The 21,737-nt window shown below is 31.6% G+C and overlaps 1 protein-coding gene across 6 annotated transcripts; it reads right to left on the reverse strand.

Moving 5' to 3' along the window:
• Positions 1-11,840: 11,840 nt before the first annotated feature.
• LOC132611172 (hyoscyamine 6-dioxygenase-like) lies at positions 11,841-20,492 on the reverse strand. 6 transcript variants are annotated; one of them, XR_009571494.1, is made up of 4 exons: positions 20,100-20,485; positions 19,793-20,010; positions 19,593-19,667; positions 11,841-12,500 (listed from the first exon to the last, which is right to left on the reverse strand). XR_009571494.1 is itself a non-coding variant. In XM_060325579.1 (3 exons), exons 1-3 carry the CDS (start codon positions 20,307-20,309, stop codon positions 12,435-12,437), a joined length of 405 nt encoding a protein of 134 aa, XP_060181562.1. In that variant the 5' UTR covers positions 20,310-20,492; the 3' UTR covers positions 11,841-12,434. The 6 variants fall into 6 exon arrangements, 4 of the variants coding, with proteins under 4 accessions (XP_060181562.1, XP_060181558.1, XP_060181560.1 ...); XR_009571495.1 differs by having other exon boundaries at positions 11,843-12,500; positions 19,593-19,688; positions 20,100-20,476; XM_060325579.1 differs by lacking the exon at positions 19,593-19,667 and having other exon boundaries at positions 19,882-20,010; positions 20,100-20,492.
• Between the last annotated feature and the right edge of the window lie 1,245 nt (positions 20,493-21,737).

Raw genomic sequence — 21,737 nt, forward strand, 5'->3', positions numbered from 1 at the left:
AAAAAAAATTAGACTACCCCAACTTATTATTTTTAGCTTATAAGCTGCAAACAACTTATAGGCATAAGCCCATCCAAACAGGCTCTAAGGTTCTTGGATTGGGATCTGGTCCAGTACTATTCTGTCAAGTATATTGTTCAAGGGCTACCTAAGATCGTGCCACATTATCAAAATTGAATCTGATAGCTCTAATCAGTGTTCGTAATAAATTGATGGGTTCTTATATCTCCAATTAACTATGATCTTTCAAACTTAATACCTCCCATGTATGTCTTGTACTCATATTCGTCCTTTGGGAAGCAACAATCAAACACAGTAAAGTATGAAATAAAAGGAAAAACAGGGAAGCATCAATAGTTATAAAACCAACCACATAAATTATTCGTCTAAATTACATCCAGCTTTAAGATTATGAAGATAGAAAGCCACAAGGCTATAGCTTAAAATTGTAACACGATGTCTTGAGCAAGTTCACCTTCCCAGCCACAAAGCTCAATAGCTAGGAAAACTACCAAAATGATGGAGCATTAGAAAGATGATCATCAATAGCTAGGAATGATATGGAAATTAGATAAAAGCGTAAAGGAGTCAAAAGTTCGATAGCAAAAAGTTCATAATTAGATCTCTGAAGGAAACAGGGGAAAGAGGTAGGAAAGAGAGAAGAACAACGATGAATTATCCTTTATGGAGTATATTTTAATTTAATACAAATAAATTAGAGCCACCAGATTCAATTTTGATGATGTGGCATGATCTTAGGAAGTCCTTGAACAATACTTGACAGAATAGTATTGGACTGGATCCCAATCCAAGAAGCTTAGTATCCGTTGTTTTTACTGCTAATCGAAAAAGCTAGACTCATGTATTGCTTTGATAAGGTAGAGAACTGGTTCTAATTCATTTTGTGCTTGTTGAAGTGAGGCTGGACTCCTCGAGGACACAGTGCCTATTAGATAAAAGGCTGCCCTGTATATTCGGTCCAACTAATAGCCAACGCCCATGCCTACAGTTTGGGTTTAAGTGTTCAAACCATAGATCTGTTAAAGCCATTCTTTTAACAAATCCATTTTATGTGTTCATGTCTATGTATTTTAAAACCTGAAAAAGTACCAGATATACTGCAACTAGGCAGTAGGGTAGAGCAGGAGACCCGAAAAATAAAAGGCTTAACCTTGCAATATTGGCTCAACAAATATATAGCTTATAGTTATAGCTTGACATCATTATAAATGCATCTCAACTTTCATTCAAGAGTTTCAAGAGGAACATTGTCCGTCTTTTTTTCTTTATTAACTGCAGAAGATACTAATCAATATTAAATTATGCATATATCATAGTATGACATAAGGGAACATTTCTAGTGAAATTTGTCCCTAAACGGTTCTTAAAGTTTGTCTATTTAATTAGCAATTGGTTCAGGTTGAAGCTTGTAGACCTCTAGTGTCTTCTTATATAGGATCCTTTTTGGCTATATAGTCATCAAGAAATTCTTGATATTTGAATGCCCGATAAAGTGCAGGACTACCACCATTGACAAGTGACTTTGTTGGCTCCACTATGCAATCTCCAAGAGGTCCAACAAAGGTCCCTATCGATGTTCGAGCAGTTTCTGGATTCGTAATTGCACGGTGCTCGCCAGCTACTAGCTTATTGTTGCTGATAATCTGCATTTAAATTTGTTAAAACTGAAAACATCAAACAATAGGAATTGAAAATAGCAGGTTACTTGCTATTTTACCATATTATAAGCTAGTAAGTAAATATTTATCATAAAGATTGACTTGTAATTACTTTGATCTGATTGTGTATGTGTATTTTACACCACTAGTTTCTGGACAAGTGTGTTGTATGTGTGCCCCAGACTCAAGTAGTACAAATCATATAAATTGTAGTTTAGTGAGTAACATAAAATCTGAAGTGGAACGTATAAACTGAAATTGATGAACGATACACCTATTCGAATGACATATTGCTGAACAATCATTGATCCATTAGCAAAATTTCTAAAAACTATCACATAAATTATTAAAAGGAGAAATTCATTGTAAACAAGTGCACGTGCAGTGCACATGGTAGTTAGTTGGTTGAAAGCTCAGTTAGCTGAAAATATCCAAGGACAATTGTTGCCAGCTGCAGGCAGTTAGCACAGGTCATGTGTATAAGTAACTGAAAGGTGAAGTTCTGAATGCAAGTTGAATCATTATTTCTCATTTCTTCTTCACATGATCATCTCATGTTTCCTCCATAGCTAGAATCTTGACATGGTATCAGAGCAGGTGTTTTCTGCACACCGATATTCGTGCATCATTCTCATCTTAACCTAGATTCCAAAGAAGAATTACCGATCGATTGATAGATTAACAAAAAAATGCCAATGGAGCTCGAGAACTCAACAATAGCAGAAGTTGATCATCACCATGCGTTGTATTTGCAAGCATTGGACACTTCAGGATTGTTATCAATTCATATAAAACTAAAAGGAGTTGTACATGGCACTGCTAGTAAATTGGACACTTCAGGATCCATGCGAATTGCAATGCTAGGAAAGGGAAAGATAGGGTTTGTTAATGGAACGTGTAAAAAGAGAGATCAAAAATCAGAATTACAAGATTTGTGGGAGAAATGTGACGCCATAGTTCATTCATGGATCATGAGTTCACTAAAGAAGAATTTATTGAATGGAATAGTGTATGGATTGAGTGCAAATGCAGTCTGGAAAGATCTGAAGGAGCGATTCAACAAGGTAAATCGTATGAGAACATTCCAATTGCACAAAGAAATTACGATATCACAAGGTACAAATTCTATTTCAGTCTATTATTCGAAATTGAAGGAATTATGGAATGAGTATGATATAATTGTGCCTGCTCCTAGTTGTGGATGTCGAAAATCTAAGGATTATGTTGAGCATCTTCAGGAACAAAGGTTATTGCAGTTCCTAAGTGGCTTAAATGATACTTATGATCACACTAGGAGACAAATCTTATTGAAAACAGTTGCACCAACAATTAACCAAGCCTCTGCCATGATAACTGAAGTAGAGAGTGATGCCTCAATAAATGTGAACTCTAGTTCTAGGGTAACAACACATTTGGCAGGGGTCAACCACCTTATCAAAACTCAATTGGAAGGGGACAACCTTACAAAGGAAAGAAACCATTTATGATTTGTGAATGTTGTGGGAAGAAGGGTCACACAAAGGATCAATGCTGGAAAATTATTGGTTTTCACCTGAAATAATGGATAAGAGAAGGCTTACTGCTGTAAACAACATATATAACTGGTGAGAGCTCTACCATGAACATCAATCCAAATTTAGAACAACAGGTGTCCGAACAAGCTGGAAGGAGGACTTTGTTTAGTGAAGACCAATACAAACAAATTCTTAGAATGCTGAACAAAGATGGTAGTTCTGAAAAATATGGCAATCTGACAAGTATGGATACTTGTTTGATGTCACATATACTGCATAATGAATGGATTGTAGATTCAGGAGCTACACACCATGTCACAGCTGACTTTAAACTGCTCAAGGATGTTGTCAAATCAGGTGATACAGTACAATTGCCAACTGGTGAGAAAGCTGACATAACACATTTTGGTAGTGCAAAGCTGCTTGGTAGTGATACTCTACAGTGTGTGCTGAATGTTCCAGAATTTAGGTTCAGCTTATTGTCAGTGTCAAAATTAACCAAAGAGCTTCATTATGCTGTTACTTTCTTGCCTAACATATGTGTGTTTCAGGATCTGTCAACTAGCAGAATCAAGGGGATTGGTAAAGAAAAATAAGGTTTATACATTTTTGAGTGATGATGTAAATAAATGGAGAAGGAATGGTATGCAAGTAGCAGCAACAATAAAGAGGGAGGATGAACTCACCTTGTGGCGTAGAAGGCTTGGACGCTCTTCACCAAGCACAATGCAAGGACTGAATTTTCTAAGAAATGTTACTAGTAGTTCTTTACATAATAAATGTCATGTATGCCCCTTAGCTAAGCAGGCTAGGTTGATGTTTCCAACTAGGAATTCAAGAGCAGACTGTGCATTTCATCTTGTACATATGGATCTTTGGGGCCCTCATAAAACATCAACTTTTGACAAGAAAAGCTATTTCTTAACCATTGTTGATGATCATACTAGATACACTTGGGTTCATTTATTGCAACTTAAAACAGAGGTTATAGTAGCACTAAGAATTTTCTTGACTATGATAAAGAATCAGTTTGGTGTGATGGTTAAAGCGTTTAGAACAGACAATGGTACAAAATTCTTTAATTCTCAGTGCAACACATTGTTTCATGAATTGGGGATCATACCCCAAAGTAGTTGTGTGTACACTCCACAATAGAATGGCATTGCGAAGAGAAAACACAGACACATTTTAGACTCTGCTAGAGCTTTAAGGTTTCAGGCTCATGTTCCTATCAAGTATTGGGGGTTATGCATTAAAGCTGTTGTATACATTATAAATAGGCTTCCTTCTAGTGCTTTTCGGGGGGGGGGGGGGGGGTCTGATTCCTTGTGAGATGTTGTTTAAGAGAAAAATGTCCATCCAACACCTTAGAGTTCTAGGATGTTTGTGTTATGCCACTATAGTACCTAAATGAGATAAATCCACTGAGAGGGCTAGAGCTGCAGTTTTGATGGGTTTTTCAGAAACTTAGAAAGGGTACATTCTCTTAGATGTTGTCACACATCACCTGTTTGTTAGCAGGGATGTAATCTTTAGAGAAGATGTCTTTCCTTTCCTTGATGCCCAAACTTGTCATCACAAAAGTCTCCTACATTAGAAGATCTCCATTTACTTGATGATGCTCTATTCTCACATCACCTATTGCAGACTGACAATGTTGTGAATACAGAAGCACCAGAAAAGGCTCTCCCTATCTTGCAGACAACTGATCATACACACATGCTTAATGATATGGGATTGCTGAGCAAACTTTACCAGATGTTACTGGTGTGGATGTTGATTCACCAGATGTTACTGGTGTGGATGTTGATTCACCAGATGTTACTGGTGTGGATGTTGATGTTGCATAAACTCAACCAGGAGCCACTGGTGTGGATGATGCTGATTCACTTACACCTGATGATGTCCTTCCACCAGAACCAGATCCTACTTTTTTGCCTAATGCCAGGGTTGAACCTGATACTGTTGCATCACCACCTCCCACATCAGATGTACTGTCCTCACCTCCTGAGCACCCTAAAAATCCTATCCACAATCCCACACCTGCAGAAGCATACAGAAAATCTTCCAGACCAAGTAAAGAACTAATTTGGATGAAAGACCTGTCTTGGTTGAACCTAAAACTTTTCAAGAAGCAGTGCAAGATCCCAAATGGTGTGAAGCCATGGAACAAGAACTTCAGGCACTTGAAGCTAATGGTACTTGGAAGATTATACCTTTTCCTCCTAGTAAGAACACTGTAGGATCTAAATGGGTCTATAGAATCAAATACTTGGCTGATGGTAGTGTTGAGAGGTTCAAGGCTAGATTAGTGGCAAAAGGGTATAGCCAAAGAGAGGGGGATGGATTATCATGACACATTCTCCCCAGTGGCCAAGATAGTCACTGTGAGATCTGTCATTGCTTTGGCTGCTTCACAAGGCTGGGAAATGTTTCAAATGGATGTTTACAATGCATTCTTGCAAGGTGACTTAAGTGAAGAAATTTACATGGAATTACCTCAGGGTTTTCCAACAAGGGGAGAACAAAGTGTGTCAACTAATGAAGTCATTGTATGGGCTCAAACAAGCCTCTAGGCAATGGAATATCAAATTGACTGAAGCACTGGTTGAAGCAGGATTCTCACAAAGTAACCATGATTACTCTCTTTTCACAATGAAAGAAGGGACTGGCATGGTCATCATCCTAGTCTATGTGGATGACCTACTAATCGCAGGGAGTAATGTAGTCTTGATAGAGCAAGCCAAGAACATTATGCATCAGAAGTTCAGAGTCAAGGACCTTGGTTCCTTAAAGTATTTTTTGGGAATTGAGGTTCTTAGATTTCAGAGAGGTGTGGTGTTGAATCGGAGAAAATACATCTTGGAGTTGATTTTAAAAATGGGTTTGAGTGGTGCAAAGCCATCAACTACTCCAATGGAGGTGAATCATAAGCTAACTACTGTTGAGTATGATCTAGCTGTAGAAGCCACTGGTGATGCCATACTGGATGATATTACTTCATATCAGAGACTAGTGGGTAATTTTGTTATATGTAACAATCACAAGGCCAAACATCAGTTTTGTAGTTCAGACTTTAAGTCAATTCATGCAGCAACCAAAACAATCTCATTGGGATGCATCAATCAGACTAGTGAGATACCTGAAATTTACTCCTAGACAAGAAATTCTCATGAAGCCTCGTCCTTCTTAATCTTTTACTTGTTGGTGTGACTCAGACTAGGCTGCTTGCCCAAATACTAGAAGATCAGTTACTGGCTATGCAATCAAGTTTGGTGACTCTCTGATATCTTGGAAATCCAAGAAGCAGGTGACAGTATCCAAGAGCTCAGCTGAGGCTGAGTATAGAAGAATGGTTGCTGCTGCTTTAGAAATTACTTGGCTGATCGGGTTATTTACATAATTGGGAGTTTCAATCCAGCAACTAGTGTGCATATACAGTGATAGCAAGGCTTCCATAAAAATAGCATAAAATCCTATCTTTCATGAGCGTACCAAACATATAGAGATCGACTGTCATTTCAAGGAAAGAATGGTTGTAGCTGTCCATGTTGGAACTAAAGACCAACAAGCTGATTTGCTCACTAAGGGCCTTGGTAGAGTTTAGCATGATCATTTGGTAGGCAAGCTAGGATTGTTCAATGCTTTTCTCCCTCCTGCTTAAGGGGGAGTTTTAAAAGGAGAAATTCATTGTAAACAAGTGTACGTGCAGTGCACATGGTAGTTAGTTGATAGTTGGTTGAAAGCTCAGCTAGCTGAAAATATCCAAGGACAATTGTTGCCAGCTGTAGGCAATTAGCCAGGTCATGTGTATAAGCAACTGAAAGTTGAACTTCTGAATACAAGTTGAATCATTTTTTCTCATTTCTTCTACACATGATCATCTCATGTTTCCTCCATAGCTAGAATCTTGACATAAAAGTTGAATCTTGAACAAACTGAAAAAGAAATATCTTGTTAAATGAAATGGAACCTCTTGTCAGTTCAAAATGGGAGAAACTCAAAAGCTGAAGAACCAAAATAATTGGGATTTATAAGAGTGATTCAAAGGGGCTTTAATAATTTAAATGGTATCTAAGAATTGCAGAAATTTCTGAATAAAAATGGAAAAAGTACTGAACAGTAATTAATAAAAGGAGATAAGCTGAAAAATGAAAAGGCAACTATTTATAAGTAAAGTAAGATGACAATATGAAAAAGCTACACTATATACTTACTGGTTTGAGAAAAAAATGAGCAAACAAAATGAGAGTAACATAACTAAAGGTTGATATGAAGTATCATAAGATGAAAAACTCTTCCAAGTAAATAGTAGGCTAACATTAAGTAGTTCAAATTAATCATTTAAGTAGTAGTGAAGGCTTCATAATGAGAAAAAAAAAAGGACATTTAGTTCATCAAAACTCATAAAAGTCATCGAAAGGCGGAAACATATATATAGAAAAAGCATGAATTTTGACAACATCTAGCATGGTGGGCTTCAGTTAACTAAACAAAAAATTAAGCATAAATAATTTAGATTTAAAACTCAAGAGTCCAATCTTGGTTCATTCGTACAAAGATTCCTTCTCGAATTGATACAACAAGGACAAAAATATTTGTTAGTAAAAATGTGATATATTGTTGCCCATCGGTATTCTTTATATTACCGGCTTTTTTTTCCTCCATATGTATCTTCTAGAGCAATTCCATAACTTTCAAATAACTTGTAAAAAAAAGTTCTTGAAGGAAGTTTCAGGAAAGAAGAAAGAGAAGGGACTCTGAGTTGCCATCAGTTATATATTTTCTTTATATATAGTTTAAAGTGACTTTCTATATGTCTCACCATTAATAATAAAATTAGTACTTATGTATCTTTCAATGAGAAAAGGACCAAAATCATCCATAATGTTTGGGTTTGGATCAAAATCATACATATTCTTTCACATGGTGCACTAATAGTACATTATGTTTGCATAAGTGGTGCACTTTTAGTCACAATCTCAAATAAATTTAACGGAAAAGAACAAAAATGCCCCTGAACTTTTAGAAAAGGTATAAAAATACCCTTTATTCATCTATTTTGCTAAAACTACCCCTCAATTCAACTTTTTGGCTCATTTATTCCCCTTGACTAACGGACAACACTAATTTTTTAAAAAAAAAAAATATATTGCACATGACATTTTATTACTGAAAAATTGATTTATTCTTTTAAAAAGAAATCTGAAACCTTGGAATATTTTTAAATTTGGAAAACTTTTTTTTAACGAGTAAAACCTTGACTAACGGACAACACTAATTTTTTTTCTTTTCAAAATGTGAAAAATTGGATTTTTATAAAAATCTGAAAAAATTAATTTTTTTATGGAAAAACTGTGTTTAAAAAAAAAACCAGAAAACTATCTTTTTTTAAATCTAGAAGAAAATTATGGAGTATTAGTTTTGCACATTTTACTTAAAAAAACAATCAGTTTTTCATATTTAAAAATTGAATTTTCTAAAAAAAAAATGGGGTTTCCACCCGTTAAATTTTTTTTTCCAAACTTAAAAAAATTCCACATGTTTTAATGAAAATCCAATTCTGTTTATATATATATATATATATATATATATATATAAAAGGCTTACTACATTTATTTTTTTAAAGAAATGGATGTTGAAAAATTATTTTTCCTTATTCTACAAATAACGATTTTTCAGATTTCTTTTTAAAAGAATAAATCAATTTTTCAGTAATAAAATGTCATGTGCAATTTAATTTTTTTAAAAAAAATAAAAAAATTAGTGTTGTCCGTTAGTCAAGGGGAATAAATGAGCCAAAAAGTTGAATTGAGGGGTAGTTTTAGCAAAATAGATGAATAAAGGGTATTTTTATATCTTTTCTAAAAGTTCAGGGGCATTTTTGTTCTTTTCCGTTAAATTTATTTGGGATTGTGACTAAAAGTGCACCACTTATGCAAACATAATGTACTATTAGTGCACCATGTGAAAGAATATGTATGATTTTGATCCAAACCCAAACATTATGGATGATTTTGGTCCTTTCTCATCTTTCAATTGTAAAGAATTAATGCTTACCCACGCAATTGTATCATGAGTAGTATTTTCAGCCATATGTTTTCTCATTATATAGAGTCCAAAATGACTTTTATACGATTATTATCCATTAATAATCACAATATTTAGTAGTTATGTAACCTTCAATTACAAGAATTACTGTGTCCCACGTAATTACATACATAGATATGCCTCTCAATTTGTTTTGACTTTTCAATCACATGCTTAAAATTTAACCCAAAAAAAAAAAAATTAAAGAAACTCTTGCAAAGAATCAAAAACTGAAACTTAAATGACAATGGATAGATATAAATTCTACCCTTGCAATTAAAGGTGGCAACCGGTTCCAACCAGAACCGGACCGGTAACCGGTTAGGAAACCGGCCGGTTCCGGTTTACCGGTTTGAAATTCCAAACCGGAACCGGTCCGGTTTTAAGTGGTTAAAACCTTTTTTTTGTTTTATTTTTTGTATTATATATATATTTTAGTATTTATTAGTATATTGTAAGTATATTTACATATGTTATACAACTTTATAATTAAAGTTTAAATATTTACTGACTAACAGACTAATAGCAAGTCAGCAATACAAAATAGTGTTTTCCGTATACATATATATGTATAACTTAATATATATACTATATATATGTATATATATGTACTATATACTATATATACTTATATATAGGTATAACTTAATATATATACTATATATACTTAATATATATACTATATATATTTATATACTTATATACTATATATATATATTTATATACTATATATACTTATATATATGTACTATATACTATATATACTTACTTATATACTATATATGCTTACTTATATACTATATATACTTAATATATATACTATATATATTTATATACTATATATACTTACTATATATATTTATATACTACATACTATATATACTATATATACTTATATATACTTACTTATATACTATATATACTTACTTATATACTATATATACTTATATACGATATATACTTATATACTATATATACTTAATATATATACTATATATACTATAAATACTTACTATATATATTTATATACTATATATACTTATATATTATATACTATATATACTTAATATATATACTATATATATTTATATACTATATATACTATAAATACTTACTATATATATTTATATACTATATATACTTATATACTATATGTACTATATATACTTATATATATACTATATATACTTATATATGTTTAAGTATACTATATAACTTATATATATGCATAACTTAATATATATACTATATATACTTATATACTATATATACTATATATACTTATATACTATATATATACTATATATATTTATATACTATATATATACTATATATATTTATATACTATATATACTTATATACTATATATACTTATATATATGTATTATATACTATATATACTTACTTGTATACTATATATACTTATATACTATATATACTATATATATTTATATACTATATACTATATATACTATATATACTTACTTATATACTATATATACTTATATACTATATATATTTATATACTATATACTATATATACTATATATACTTACTTGTATACTATATATACTTATATACTATATATATTTATATACTATATACTATATATACTATATATACTTATATACTATATATACTTAATATATATACTATATATATTTATATACTATATATACTTACTATATATATTTATATACTATATATACTTATATATGTTTAAGTATACTATATAACTTTATATATATATATTTATTTATTTTTTTAATTTTCACCGGTTTAACCGGTTCCGGTTTCCAAAATATCGGAACCGGACCGGTAAACTATTACACGGTTAACCGGAACCGATTAACCGGTTTAACCGGTTCCAGTTTAGCCGGTCCGGTTATCGGTTAAAACCGGTTAACCCGAACCGGTTGCCACCTTTACTTGCAATACGCCAGTAATTACTCAGAAATGGAAGTAATTACAAGAAAGTGAAACTGCACTAATAATGAATTTGCAGTAAGTATTTGGCAGATACATGACTTTTGCAGTACGCCAATAATTACTCACAAATGGAAGTAATTACAACAAAGTGAAACTGCACTAATTAATGAATTTGCACTAAGTATTTGACAGATACATGAATTTCATGCCAATGACTTTCCATTTGATTAATCCATTTATCATTTATTTGAAGTGAATTTACTATTTAGTACTATAATTTTTTTGAAAAAATAGTACTTAAATAAGGGGTAAAAATGTTTTTTAATTTTTGAGGGACATTTCGATAATCCAATTTTACATCTGGGGTCTTCCCACTTTTAATATAATATGATTAGTACATAAAACTTAAACTCTCATCAAAATAACTTATTTCGCACAATGCTGGATGTATCCTAAAGGCAGGGGTGCGCGTGCAGAACATTTGACTTGATTGAATATCTAACAGAATTTTTCTTTGTAAAACTCTATACATGAGTTAAATTTATACTCATTCATCCAAAGTAGTCAGCGCAATGACTAGGCGTGATAAAAATAGTTTAAAAATACATAATCCGCTCAAGTCCCAAGCTTGGGCACGTTAGTGACCCACCTATTAATTTGCTCAATTCATTTTGACATGTCCAAATAAATATCTAGACTGATACATGATAAATCTTGTCAAAATATTTTATTTTTCAATAACATATTCAGTGTAATCTCACAAGTGAGGTTTAGAGAGGGTGGTGTGTATGGACCTTACCCCTGCCCTACCTTGTGGAGATAGAAATGTTATTTCCAAAAGACACTTGACTCAAGTAAAACATTTCAAAGCAGGTTTGAAAAGGAAATACAGTAGTGAAGAAGTAAATAATGTAGAACAAAACAATAGCTACAACAAATAATATGATGACCAAAATTAAAAGTATGTAATACTTGGGTGGGTTAATATAACTGCATGCAGTTGGTAACAAATGTTGACAACAAATGCATAGGGAAGAGGATGAACCCCAATTCAGTGACCATCTTTGAAGATCTCAAGTCCATACCATAAACCTGCTGTTGAATGAAAGTTATGAGGTTGGGGTCACAATGAACAGGTTTTCCATTGGCTGAACTTGGATAATGGTTCACCACCAGAGTTTGGCTTTTGATCAGTTCATTGTTAAATTGTACTCCCAGTGCTTCACCTATCAGCTCCAGTATCCTCATGCTCAACTTCCTCTTCACTTGAATATGTTTCAACCAGCTCCTTATACACACAAAATTGCTCTTTCAATCATCAACATATATTATAAAGCTAGGCATAGACAAAGTGATGTGACACCTCTCTATGACCACCATTCATATTTATCTTTTTTCTTTTCCTTTTGCCTTTTTAAAAATTTTCTTAATTATTTTATATTAATTACTCATCTCCATTTGGTTATATATTAGAGGAGAATTGCAAAGAATCAACTGAATGGCCATAAGTTTTGTACACACAGTTGTTAAGGTATGTTGAATGATTAGCAAATCTCTCTCTTTATTCTTTTCCTTTAATTTACTTTAGTGATAGATTTTAATTTTTATGTAGATTAAATAATATTGATATGATATGATATGTATATATTCGATTTAATTTCTTCAAACAAATGATATGATTAAATTGTATAGGATTCTCTTGCATCTCGCCTCTGTAGAGTATTTGATTTAACTATGCGAGGATGTGACATGCTATATAACTCCGCTATCGGTTTGAAGAAAATCTTTCTTTTATATTTAGAATATTCAGGCGGCCATGAATGGATAGCCAAATTGTACTTGTGAGCACCTTATACTTGACCTGCCATTATTCAAAATGTATGATATTTGGTCGTAAATTTTTATTCTTGTGAAAGCTTTTTTGTTTCTGAATATTTAGGGCCTGCGCAAGAAATAGCAAGGGCTACAATAAATATTCCCTCTTTCTTAAGTTTACGTTGGTAAGTTTTAATTTGTGTCATTGAGATGATGTTAAATTTTGTAGAGTAGGGTATAATAAGCGTGTCACCTGGCATTTGTAACTTTATGTCAAATCTATATATAATATAAAGTTAGGCATAAATAAAGTGATGTGACACCTCTCTATGGCTTAGAAGCACAATTATCTTTTTTCTCCTTTTTTTGGTGTTTTCTCTATATTTTTCACATTTATGTGCTATGATAAAAAAATCTCAAAAATCACTCATTTAACTCTCTTAATTATATATATTTGTAAATATGCTATGTCAAAAAACTAAAGAAGCAATTCTTTAAATTTCTTAATTACTGTGCTCCTTCAGTTATCTTCTCCTTCCTATGATTAATGCCTATTATTATTTTGTGTAAATGTGCACGTACTATTACTCCTATTACGTTACTGGCAAGTCCAATAGCCACTTTCTTAATTATTCCCTTAATTACTCTTCCGCGATACACTCTTTTCCCACTCCATACACTCTTTTCCCACTCCACTTCTTATGATTTAATTATATTGAATGTGGTATTCATTCAAGGTGATATGCTTAATCTTAGTATATATAAACCAAACAAGACAACAACAGTTGGACATTCACATTTCTATTGCTCCTTAGCTTTCTCAATTCAAAGTGCTTTTCTTGCGTATTCTTGATAAACCAGCGTTTATATATAGATGTAGGAGGATCTGTTTGGGAAGTAAGAAGAATTCCAACATTTTAATAGTTTATCTTTGACATTTTTTTTTTATAAACCCCTTAATCTTTCTCAACTTCTGTCACCTTACTATTTGAATTCTCATGTCATTTTAGTAATAATATTGTAAATTTTCTTATCTAGGTGAGTTTGGAGAAAATATTATTTTGGATGATAATAGTAAAGATTGACGTGGTTCTAAGTTCTGAAAGATAAGCTACATAAAATAAATATTTTTAGGTTGTTTTCATCCCAGGTGCAATATATATAGCTATTCGAATATTTAATCTGAAGAGAGAGAAGGATATACACTTTCATCTTGACAGGCTATAAAAATTGAGAAGATTAGGAAAAGTTGGTTGCTCATGACACAACAACAACAACATTTAAAATGGTTATGATGGTACATAAGGTACAAGGAAATTTTAACTTTTCTTTGTTTCTCAAAAAAAAAATTCCTGTAGTTCTTTTTTCTGCAAAGATTATTCTTTTGACACAGGGAGGTTCCAATTAATGCGAAATGACAAGACATTGTTTAATTTGATGGATTATTTATTTGATTCATTAGGTTTAGATATGGTGGCGTCAATTTTTTGTTCTTTGATATTTGATAGGAGTATTTGATTTGAGTGTGGTCGTTTCTTGTAAATGTAAATAGATGCTTAAAACTCTACAATAACGAGATTCTTTGTCTCCTGTATTCTCAGTTTTCTTTAAAATGTTTTTGACATTTTTCACAGGCCATGTATGTTTTATCTCCTCCTTTTATATATTTGTTATATTTCATAGATGGATAAAAATTGGTTTACTTTTACTTTGTGTGTTTAAATTTTGAAAAGAAGTATCAGTTCGTAATTACTTCATATTATAAGTAGTTGCATACCTAAGGAGGCAATGGTAGGTCAGATAAGTAAATCGGAAAGGTTCTCTTGCTAAAAGTTTAATATTTCTATGTTGATCACTTAGTAATTAAGTAGTACTAAATTCATGAAATATAGTATGAAATTGTTCTACTACTTTTTTGATCTAAAAATACTGTTACAAGTGAGTCTTCTTAAATTATTGAGATTTCATATGCTTTTTGGAAATAAAGTTGTGCTAAACAATCAAACCAAACATATATTGATCTGTACAAGAATGAGTTGTTGGAACTGAAAGACGTAAAAGAATATGATTGAGATATACAAAAGAAGGGGATAAATAAAAAAGGGGGAAAAAAGTAATAGAACTAGGAATTTGATCTAACGTGCAACAAAATGGATACAGTTAGTTATCCTTATTAAGAAAAAGGTTTTAGATGAATAATGAAAAGATGCGTCGATTTACATCTCCAAATTTTTGCATTACCTTTGTTTTCTTTTTTATTATTTTCTTATTTTTTGTATTCTTAATCAAGTTCAAGTATACTGATCTCCATGGGTTATTTCATACTGAACCTGCATATTCCTAAAAATTCTTTGTCAAATAATTTTAACGAAGGAAATGTTAGAAAAACAATATAAAGATAGAATCTCGAAAAGGTGTTATAAAAACCAACAAAAAAAAAGTTTTTTAAACAAAAACTATGACATTACTTTTAATCTTACTTTGTTTGTTCTCATGACTGCGCGAAGCGCGGTTGTGTACGCTAGTCAATATATATTAGGAGTATAAAGTTAGGCAAAGAAGAGTGATATGACACATCTATTTCGCCAACATTCACATTTATCTTTTTTTTTTTTTTTTTTTTTTTTTTGCCTTTTTCTCCTACATTTTCTGCTTAACTAACTCATTTTTAAAAATTTAAAAGTGAATAAATACATTACTTAATTAAATAAGGAGAAGACATTTAGGAGAAATTGTAACTGTTTGGCTCCGGTCTCTTCCCCAAAATTGTAACAACGGAAAGTATGTTGAATGATTATCAAATCTCTCTCTTTATTCTTTTCCTTTAATTTACTTTAGTGGTACATTTTATTTTTTATGTAGATTAAATAATATTGATATTATATGTAGATATTCGATTTAATTTCTTCAAATAAATGATATGGTTAAATTGTATAGGATTTTCTCCTGTCTTGCCTTTGTAGAGTATTAAATTTAACTATGCGAGGATGTGTGGCATGCTATATAACTCCACTATCGGTTGAAGAAAATATTTCTTTTATATTTAGAATATTTAGGCGGCCATGAATGGATAGCTAAATTGCACGTGTGAGCACCTTATACTTGACCTGCCATTATTCAAAAGGTATGATATTTGGTCGTAAATTTTTATTCTTGTGAAAGCTTTTTTGTTTCTGGATATTGAGGGCCTGCGCAAGAAATAGCAAGGGCTACAGTAAATATTCCCTCTTTCTTAAGTTTACGTTGGTAAGTTTTGTGTCATTGAGATGTTGTTAAATTTTTTAGAGTAGGGTATAATATGCGTGTCACCTGGCATTTGTAGCTTTATGTCAAATCTATATATATTAGGAGTATAAAGTTAGGCAAAGAAGAGTGATATGGCACCTCTGTTTCGCCAACATTCGCATTTATCTTTTTTCTGATTTTTTTTTGTCTTTTTCTCCTAAATTTTCTGCTTAACTAACTCATTTTTAAAATTTTAAAAGTGAATAAATACATTACTTAATTAAATAAGGAGAAGACGTTTAGGAGAGATTGTAACTGTTTGGCTCCGGTCTCTTCCCCAAAATTGTAACGATAGAAAGTTAGTATTAGACTATTAGTTATGTCATGAAATAATGTCTAAAATAGATCTCATCAAAACATAATTGCCAGACTTTTAATCTTCCACTATAATTGCAATTTACTATTACTTATATAAATATCCCTCTATGGACATTTTATGGCATAATTTTCCAAATATTCTCTATGTGACTTTTTCTGGATCTAAGGTTGTTCTCCATATGCTTAAAATGGTTCTGTCACGCCAGGTATGTGGATTCTTTCATTCCCAAGGAAATATTTCACAATTAATATTGTAACAGATTGTGCTTAATTCTAAAATCTTTGACCATATACTCTAATTATTTGTTTTTGTTATTTCTCCATTTCATCCGTTAACTAATTAATTCTTCATCTTACGGGAAAGAAGGACAAGAAAATTCAAAAACTGCATGAGGAATTACAACTGGAAGAAATTAAAGAGTAAAGATTTGAAAGTGCAGCCAATTGCAAAACCACTTTGTAGTTCTTAACAAAAGGATATATTGTGACTCGATCATTGTGGTAGGAACAGAAAAAACAAGAAGCAGAGTTTATTTTAGTAGAAGAGAATTATATTACTGAATTTTCTAAGGTTAATTTGACATACATATGTAAACTTAAGGTGGCCAAGGAAGTTAGCATCATAAGATGGCAAAAGAAGAAGCTTGAAGTGACAGAGCTTGTTTGGATGGGCTTAAAAAAAGCAGCTTATAAGCTGGAAACAGCTTATAAGCTAAAAAATAAAAAATAAAAATTGGGGTAACCCAACTTATTTTTTTGACTTATAAGTTGTTTTCAGCTTATAAGCTGCTTTAAAGCTAAGTTAAACATGCCCAATTATTTTTTGGACTTATTTTAAGCACAAAATGACTTTAAGCTGGCCAGCCAAACACTCAAAAAAACTGAAAACAGCTTATAAGCAACTTATAAGTCAATCCAAACGGGCTCTTAGTCTTTTTTTAGATACCAAATCTTAGGTTCGTGGTAACTTTTGATTTTGGAATGAGAACGGTTAAAATCGTTTTACTTTTATAACAGACATAAAACGTAAGTAGTAATGCTTTAATTTTACTTTTCGTTAGTTTTTGAAATTTAATAGTTTTGCATAATACCTTTGGGTTGGAGTAGTAACTTGTATCAATGTGTGTTTTGGTTTTGACTGATTACTTAAAGATACTTTTAGTTTTTCCAAAATCAAATTTTTAATTATCTTTAATAATTGAGTATGAAGAAAGGGATTATTTCTTAAATTTAACAGGGCTTTTGACAATAGTGCAAGAGCAACTGCTCTCTTTTGCCATTTTTCTATTTTTAATCATTTATATGTTATGTTACAAAAGCTCAAAAAAAAAAAATTTAATTCTTTTAGTTATATTAAATGTGCTACGCTAAAACAACTGAACAATTATTTATTTTAATTCTCTTCATTATGCCCAAATACCAACCACTTCGTGAGTAGTCACCATTCCAAAATTTTTAAATCCACGTATTTATTTTTGTGATTTCTGTAAAAAAAAAAAAAAAACATACAAAGCTATTTTTATATCGGAGATGAGAGCTATTTACATATATAGTCGAATCACGAAGATATATATAGATTTTCGTCTCTAACTGCGCGAAGCGCGAATAATGTCACTAGTTTCTTTATATATGATACTCTATTACTCCCTTTGTTTTCAATTTGTTTGGCTTGATTCGGATTAGTATAAGGGTCAAACTAACTAACGTTCGGTATGAATTCAGACATAGGATCTTCAATTATTTTGAAATAAAATTCACAATAGTTAACAATTCAAAGAAAAGAAGGTATTTGAAAAAATTATGATCAAATAAAATATCCTTTAACTGTCCAACTAGTAATTAAGACAAACAAATTAAAACAAATGAAGTACATTTTTTGTTTCATTCCAGAAACAAAATGTGTTCTTTTAAAATATATTTATATTTGTAAACTCCTCAACTTAAGCATTTTCATTTATCTCTGGTGACAATTTTCACATGACATTTTGTTGATTACGAGATGCCAAGGATATTTTGGGTATATTATATACTCCCTCTCTCTGTTTCTTCTCTGTTTCTTCTTATTAGTTCTCTTATACTAGAATAAAATATTCCATTTACTTATTCGTTTTAGCAAATCAAGAGAAATTTAATATTTTCTTTCAAATATTACATTTATCATTAAGTCAATACATAAAGTACTACTCCACTAGTCAAATTTAGATTTCCAAAACATAGTTAGAATGAAGAATTTAGTAAAACAAATTTATAATAATTGCTTTCTTAAGAAGAGTGTCAAATCAATAGAGACTTAGCCTCGTTTGGCCATGAAAACCAAATATTTTTCACTTTATTTGGAATTTTAAAGTTAGAGCTGAAGTTGAAGTTGAAGATGGAGTTGTGTTTGGTTATAGTTTTTGCAAAGAATATTTGGTTGTTTGAATGTATTGAAAGTGAAAAAAGTAAAAAAAAAAATGAAAACAACATTTTTTGTGTTTTTTTGGAATTTTCATGGCCAAACATTAATTTCCAAATAAAGTGAAATAATTTTCCGGAAAAAGGTGAAAAATTCTCATGGCCAAACGGGTACTTAGTTAAAGAGAAGGAGGAAGTACTTTAATATTTAGGTGCCGCTTGGCCATAAATACCAAAAAATATTTCACTTTTTTTTGGAATTTTGGAGTTGGAGTTGGCCATAGTTTTTGAAATTGTAGTTTTTGGTGAAATGTAGTTGTAAAAAAGTGAAAAAAGTGATTTTTTTTTTTTAAAAACAAGTTTTTTTGAGTTTTTGGTATTCCGGAATACGACTTCAAGTTGTATTCGGAATTTTCATGGCCAAACGCTAATTCGGGAAAAAAGTGGGGAAAAAATTCCGGAAAAAAGTGAATAATTTTTATGGCCAAACGACACCTTAGTTTATGTGAAACTCTGCACATATATAGTCAAATTAAACACCACAGTATGAAATGAGACGAGGGAGTACTTTCTTGGCTTTTGATTCATCAAAACTGAGGCATGCTCATCGTAATGCCTCGGCTAATATCAGCAAACTCTGTACCTAGAATAGATTGATTATAACCTACACGGTGAATAACTAAATTTCAATTGAAATAAAAAATTTAGGATAAATCAATGTAATTTAGGAGGAATATTCCTGATTTCTCGAATAGAGAGAGATCATACCTATATCTAGGTGGATTGTCAAGCCAATGTTGTGTCTGTTCTTCAATAGGAAACACAGGTTGTATGAGAAGATCTTTCCAGTAACGAACCTCTTTGTTGGTGTGATTAATAACCCCACTTCCATACACTTTGCAGCTCCCATTTGAACCCTCGAATAATTCCTTGAATAAATCCATCACATCATCCATTAACTTCTCCGATACTCCATGGTTTATAATCTGTTCATAATTGAAGCCAACATGTTTATTAGCCATTAATTCATTAGTATAAAAGGAAAAAAAGATGATTTAATAGAAACGTTACGAACCTGAAATGAACCAAATTCTTGACTGCCATTTAGCATTTCTTGGACTATACCAGCATGATTAATGGTGCTTGATGATGCTTTTGCTAGATTAGTCACTGGAATATTGCGACCAATTGAGACAAGTTCACTAGGATTTTTATCAGGTGGCATTACATAATTTCCAGGCACGGTGTAAACGTTTTTAGCCGTGGTTGAAACAAGATTTGCCATTTGATCTCCATATTATGTTGACATTATACTAGGCAAGCGCTCAATATATAGACAAGCATTAGGCAAGGGTGAGGGTGAGATTTTATAGTCACAATTGGTCAATTTATATGGTCAATGTACTTTATTTACTCTACATGGCAGTAAAGCCATACAACATTTTTAATTTGTCACATTAAAGTAGCTAAACTATGAGTGAATTGTTCAGAAACTACAAATGACGCGAGGTAAAAAAAATCTGGCACCAAGTTATGACATGTGTCCGCTCTTTGCCACTATGTTAGTTCCACGTCAGAAAATCAAAAGGAAAAAAATACTTGATCTTGATGAGAATAGGACAAGAAGAGAGCTCGAAGTGTTTAGGCAATCGACCCAAAAACTAAAAAGAGCAGAAAATGCCAAATTACATATAAGAATGAGGTGAAGCAAGACTAACTCTATCGATCGAGCTATTTTTGAACAAGAAATTAAAGTGAGAAATCATAAATATAACGTAATTTCTTATCTTGGTTAAGCACGGCAGTTACAAGTCCCCTTTTCTATGATGGCCTATCTTTTTTTAAGGTATTTCTTTCTCTGGGGAATGAACCTTACATGATTGTGGCTGCAGATAATTGCACAAAAAAGAAATCAAACAAAAATCAACAACTGCATATCACTAAATAATTCATTCACTAATTACCCAAAGAAGAATCACTAATTCTTTTGTTTACTCCCATCAGCAAGCTACAAATATAATAGAAGTAGCTAACTTTTGATGCATTCCAGCATGCCTCTCTTGGATTAAGTTAACTGACAGAAAATCATTTCAGGTTAATTTGAGCTTAAATTGGTTAACATAACATATAAATGGATTTTATTTATATTCATTGAAAGTTTAAATGAATTTTCATACAACCAGCTGAGTTTACCATATACTATAAAATATTACTTGCCTTATCTTCGAGGTACGTAATCGATTTCCTTTATTCTGAGTTGTTACCTCAAATTACTTTTTAAGTGATCTAATATATAGGGTAAATATTTTTATACTGTATGTGGTCGTTTGGTTTGAGGTCAAAATAGTCCCGGGATTACAATCCCGGGACTAATTTATACCATCTGTTGGTATTATTTTATACCATCTGAAAGATGGTATAAAATAGTACCAGTATAAGTGGGTTATGAAGGTATAAGTTGAGTTATTCCAGCACTAATTTTTATACCACGTTTGGTACAAGGTATAAAATAATCCCGGGATAAATCTATACCTTATACCAAACGTGGTATAAAAATTAGTACCGGTATAACCCATGTTATACCTTAAACCAAACGACCACTATGTGTATAAGCTAAGACAGGTAACACGTTGTAACATGTTAACGTACACACATAGTATAAAACCATTCACACAATTCATGTGTATAAGTTAAATTCTTTAAATTAATGCAA

Source organism: Lycium barbarum, chromosome 9, assembly GCF_019175385.1.
Source record: "Lycium barbarum isolate Lr01 chromosome 9, ASM1917538v2, whole genome shotgun sequence".
Lineage (NCBI taxonomy): Eukaryota > Viridiplantae > Streptophyta > Magnoliopsida > Solanales > Solanaceae > Lycium > Lycium barbarum.

Coding starts and splice junctions, on each gene's coding strand:
- LOC132611172 (XM_060325575.1), bottom strand. CDS start 20,309: ATGGCAAATCTTGTTTCAACCACGGCTAAAAACGTTTACACCGTGCCT. Junction 20,011..20,099: donor AAGAATTTGGTTCATTTCAG/GTTCGTAACGTT, acceptor AATTATGAACAG/ATTATAAACCATGGAGTATC. Junction 12,501..19,792: donor GACAATCCACCTAGATATAG/GTATGATCTCTC, acceptor TGTGTGTATAAG/GAGCTGGTTGAAACATATTC.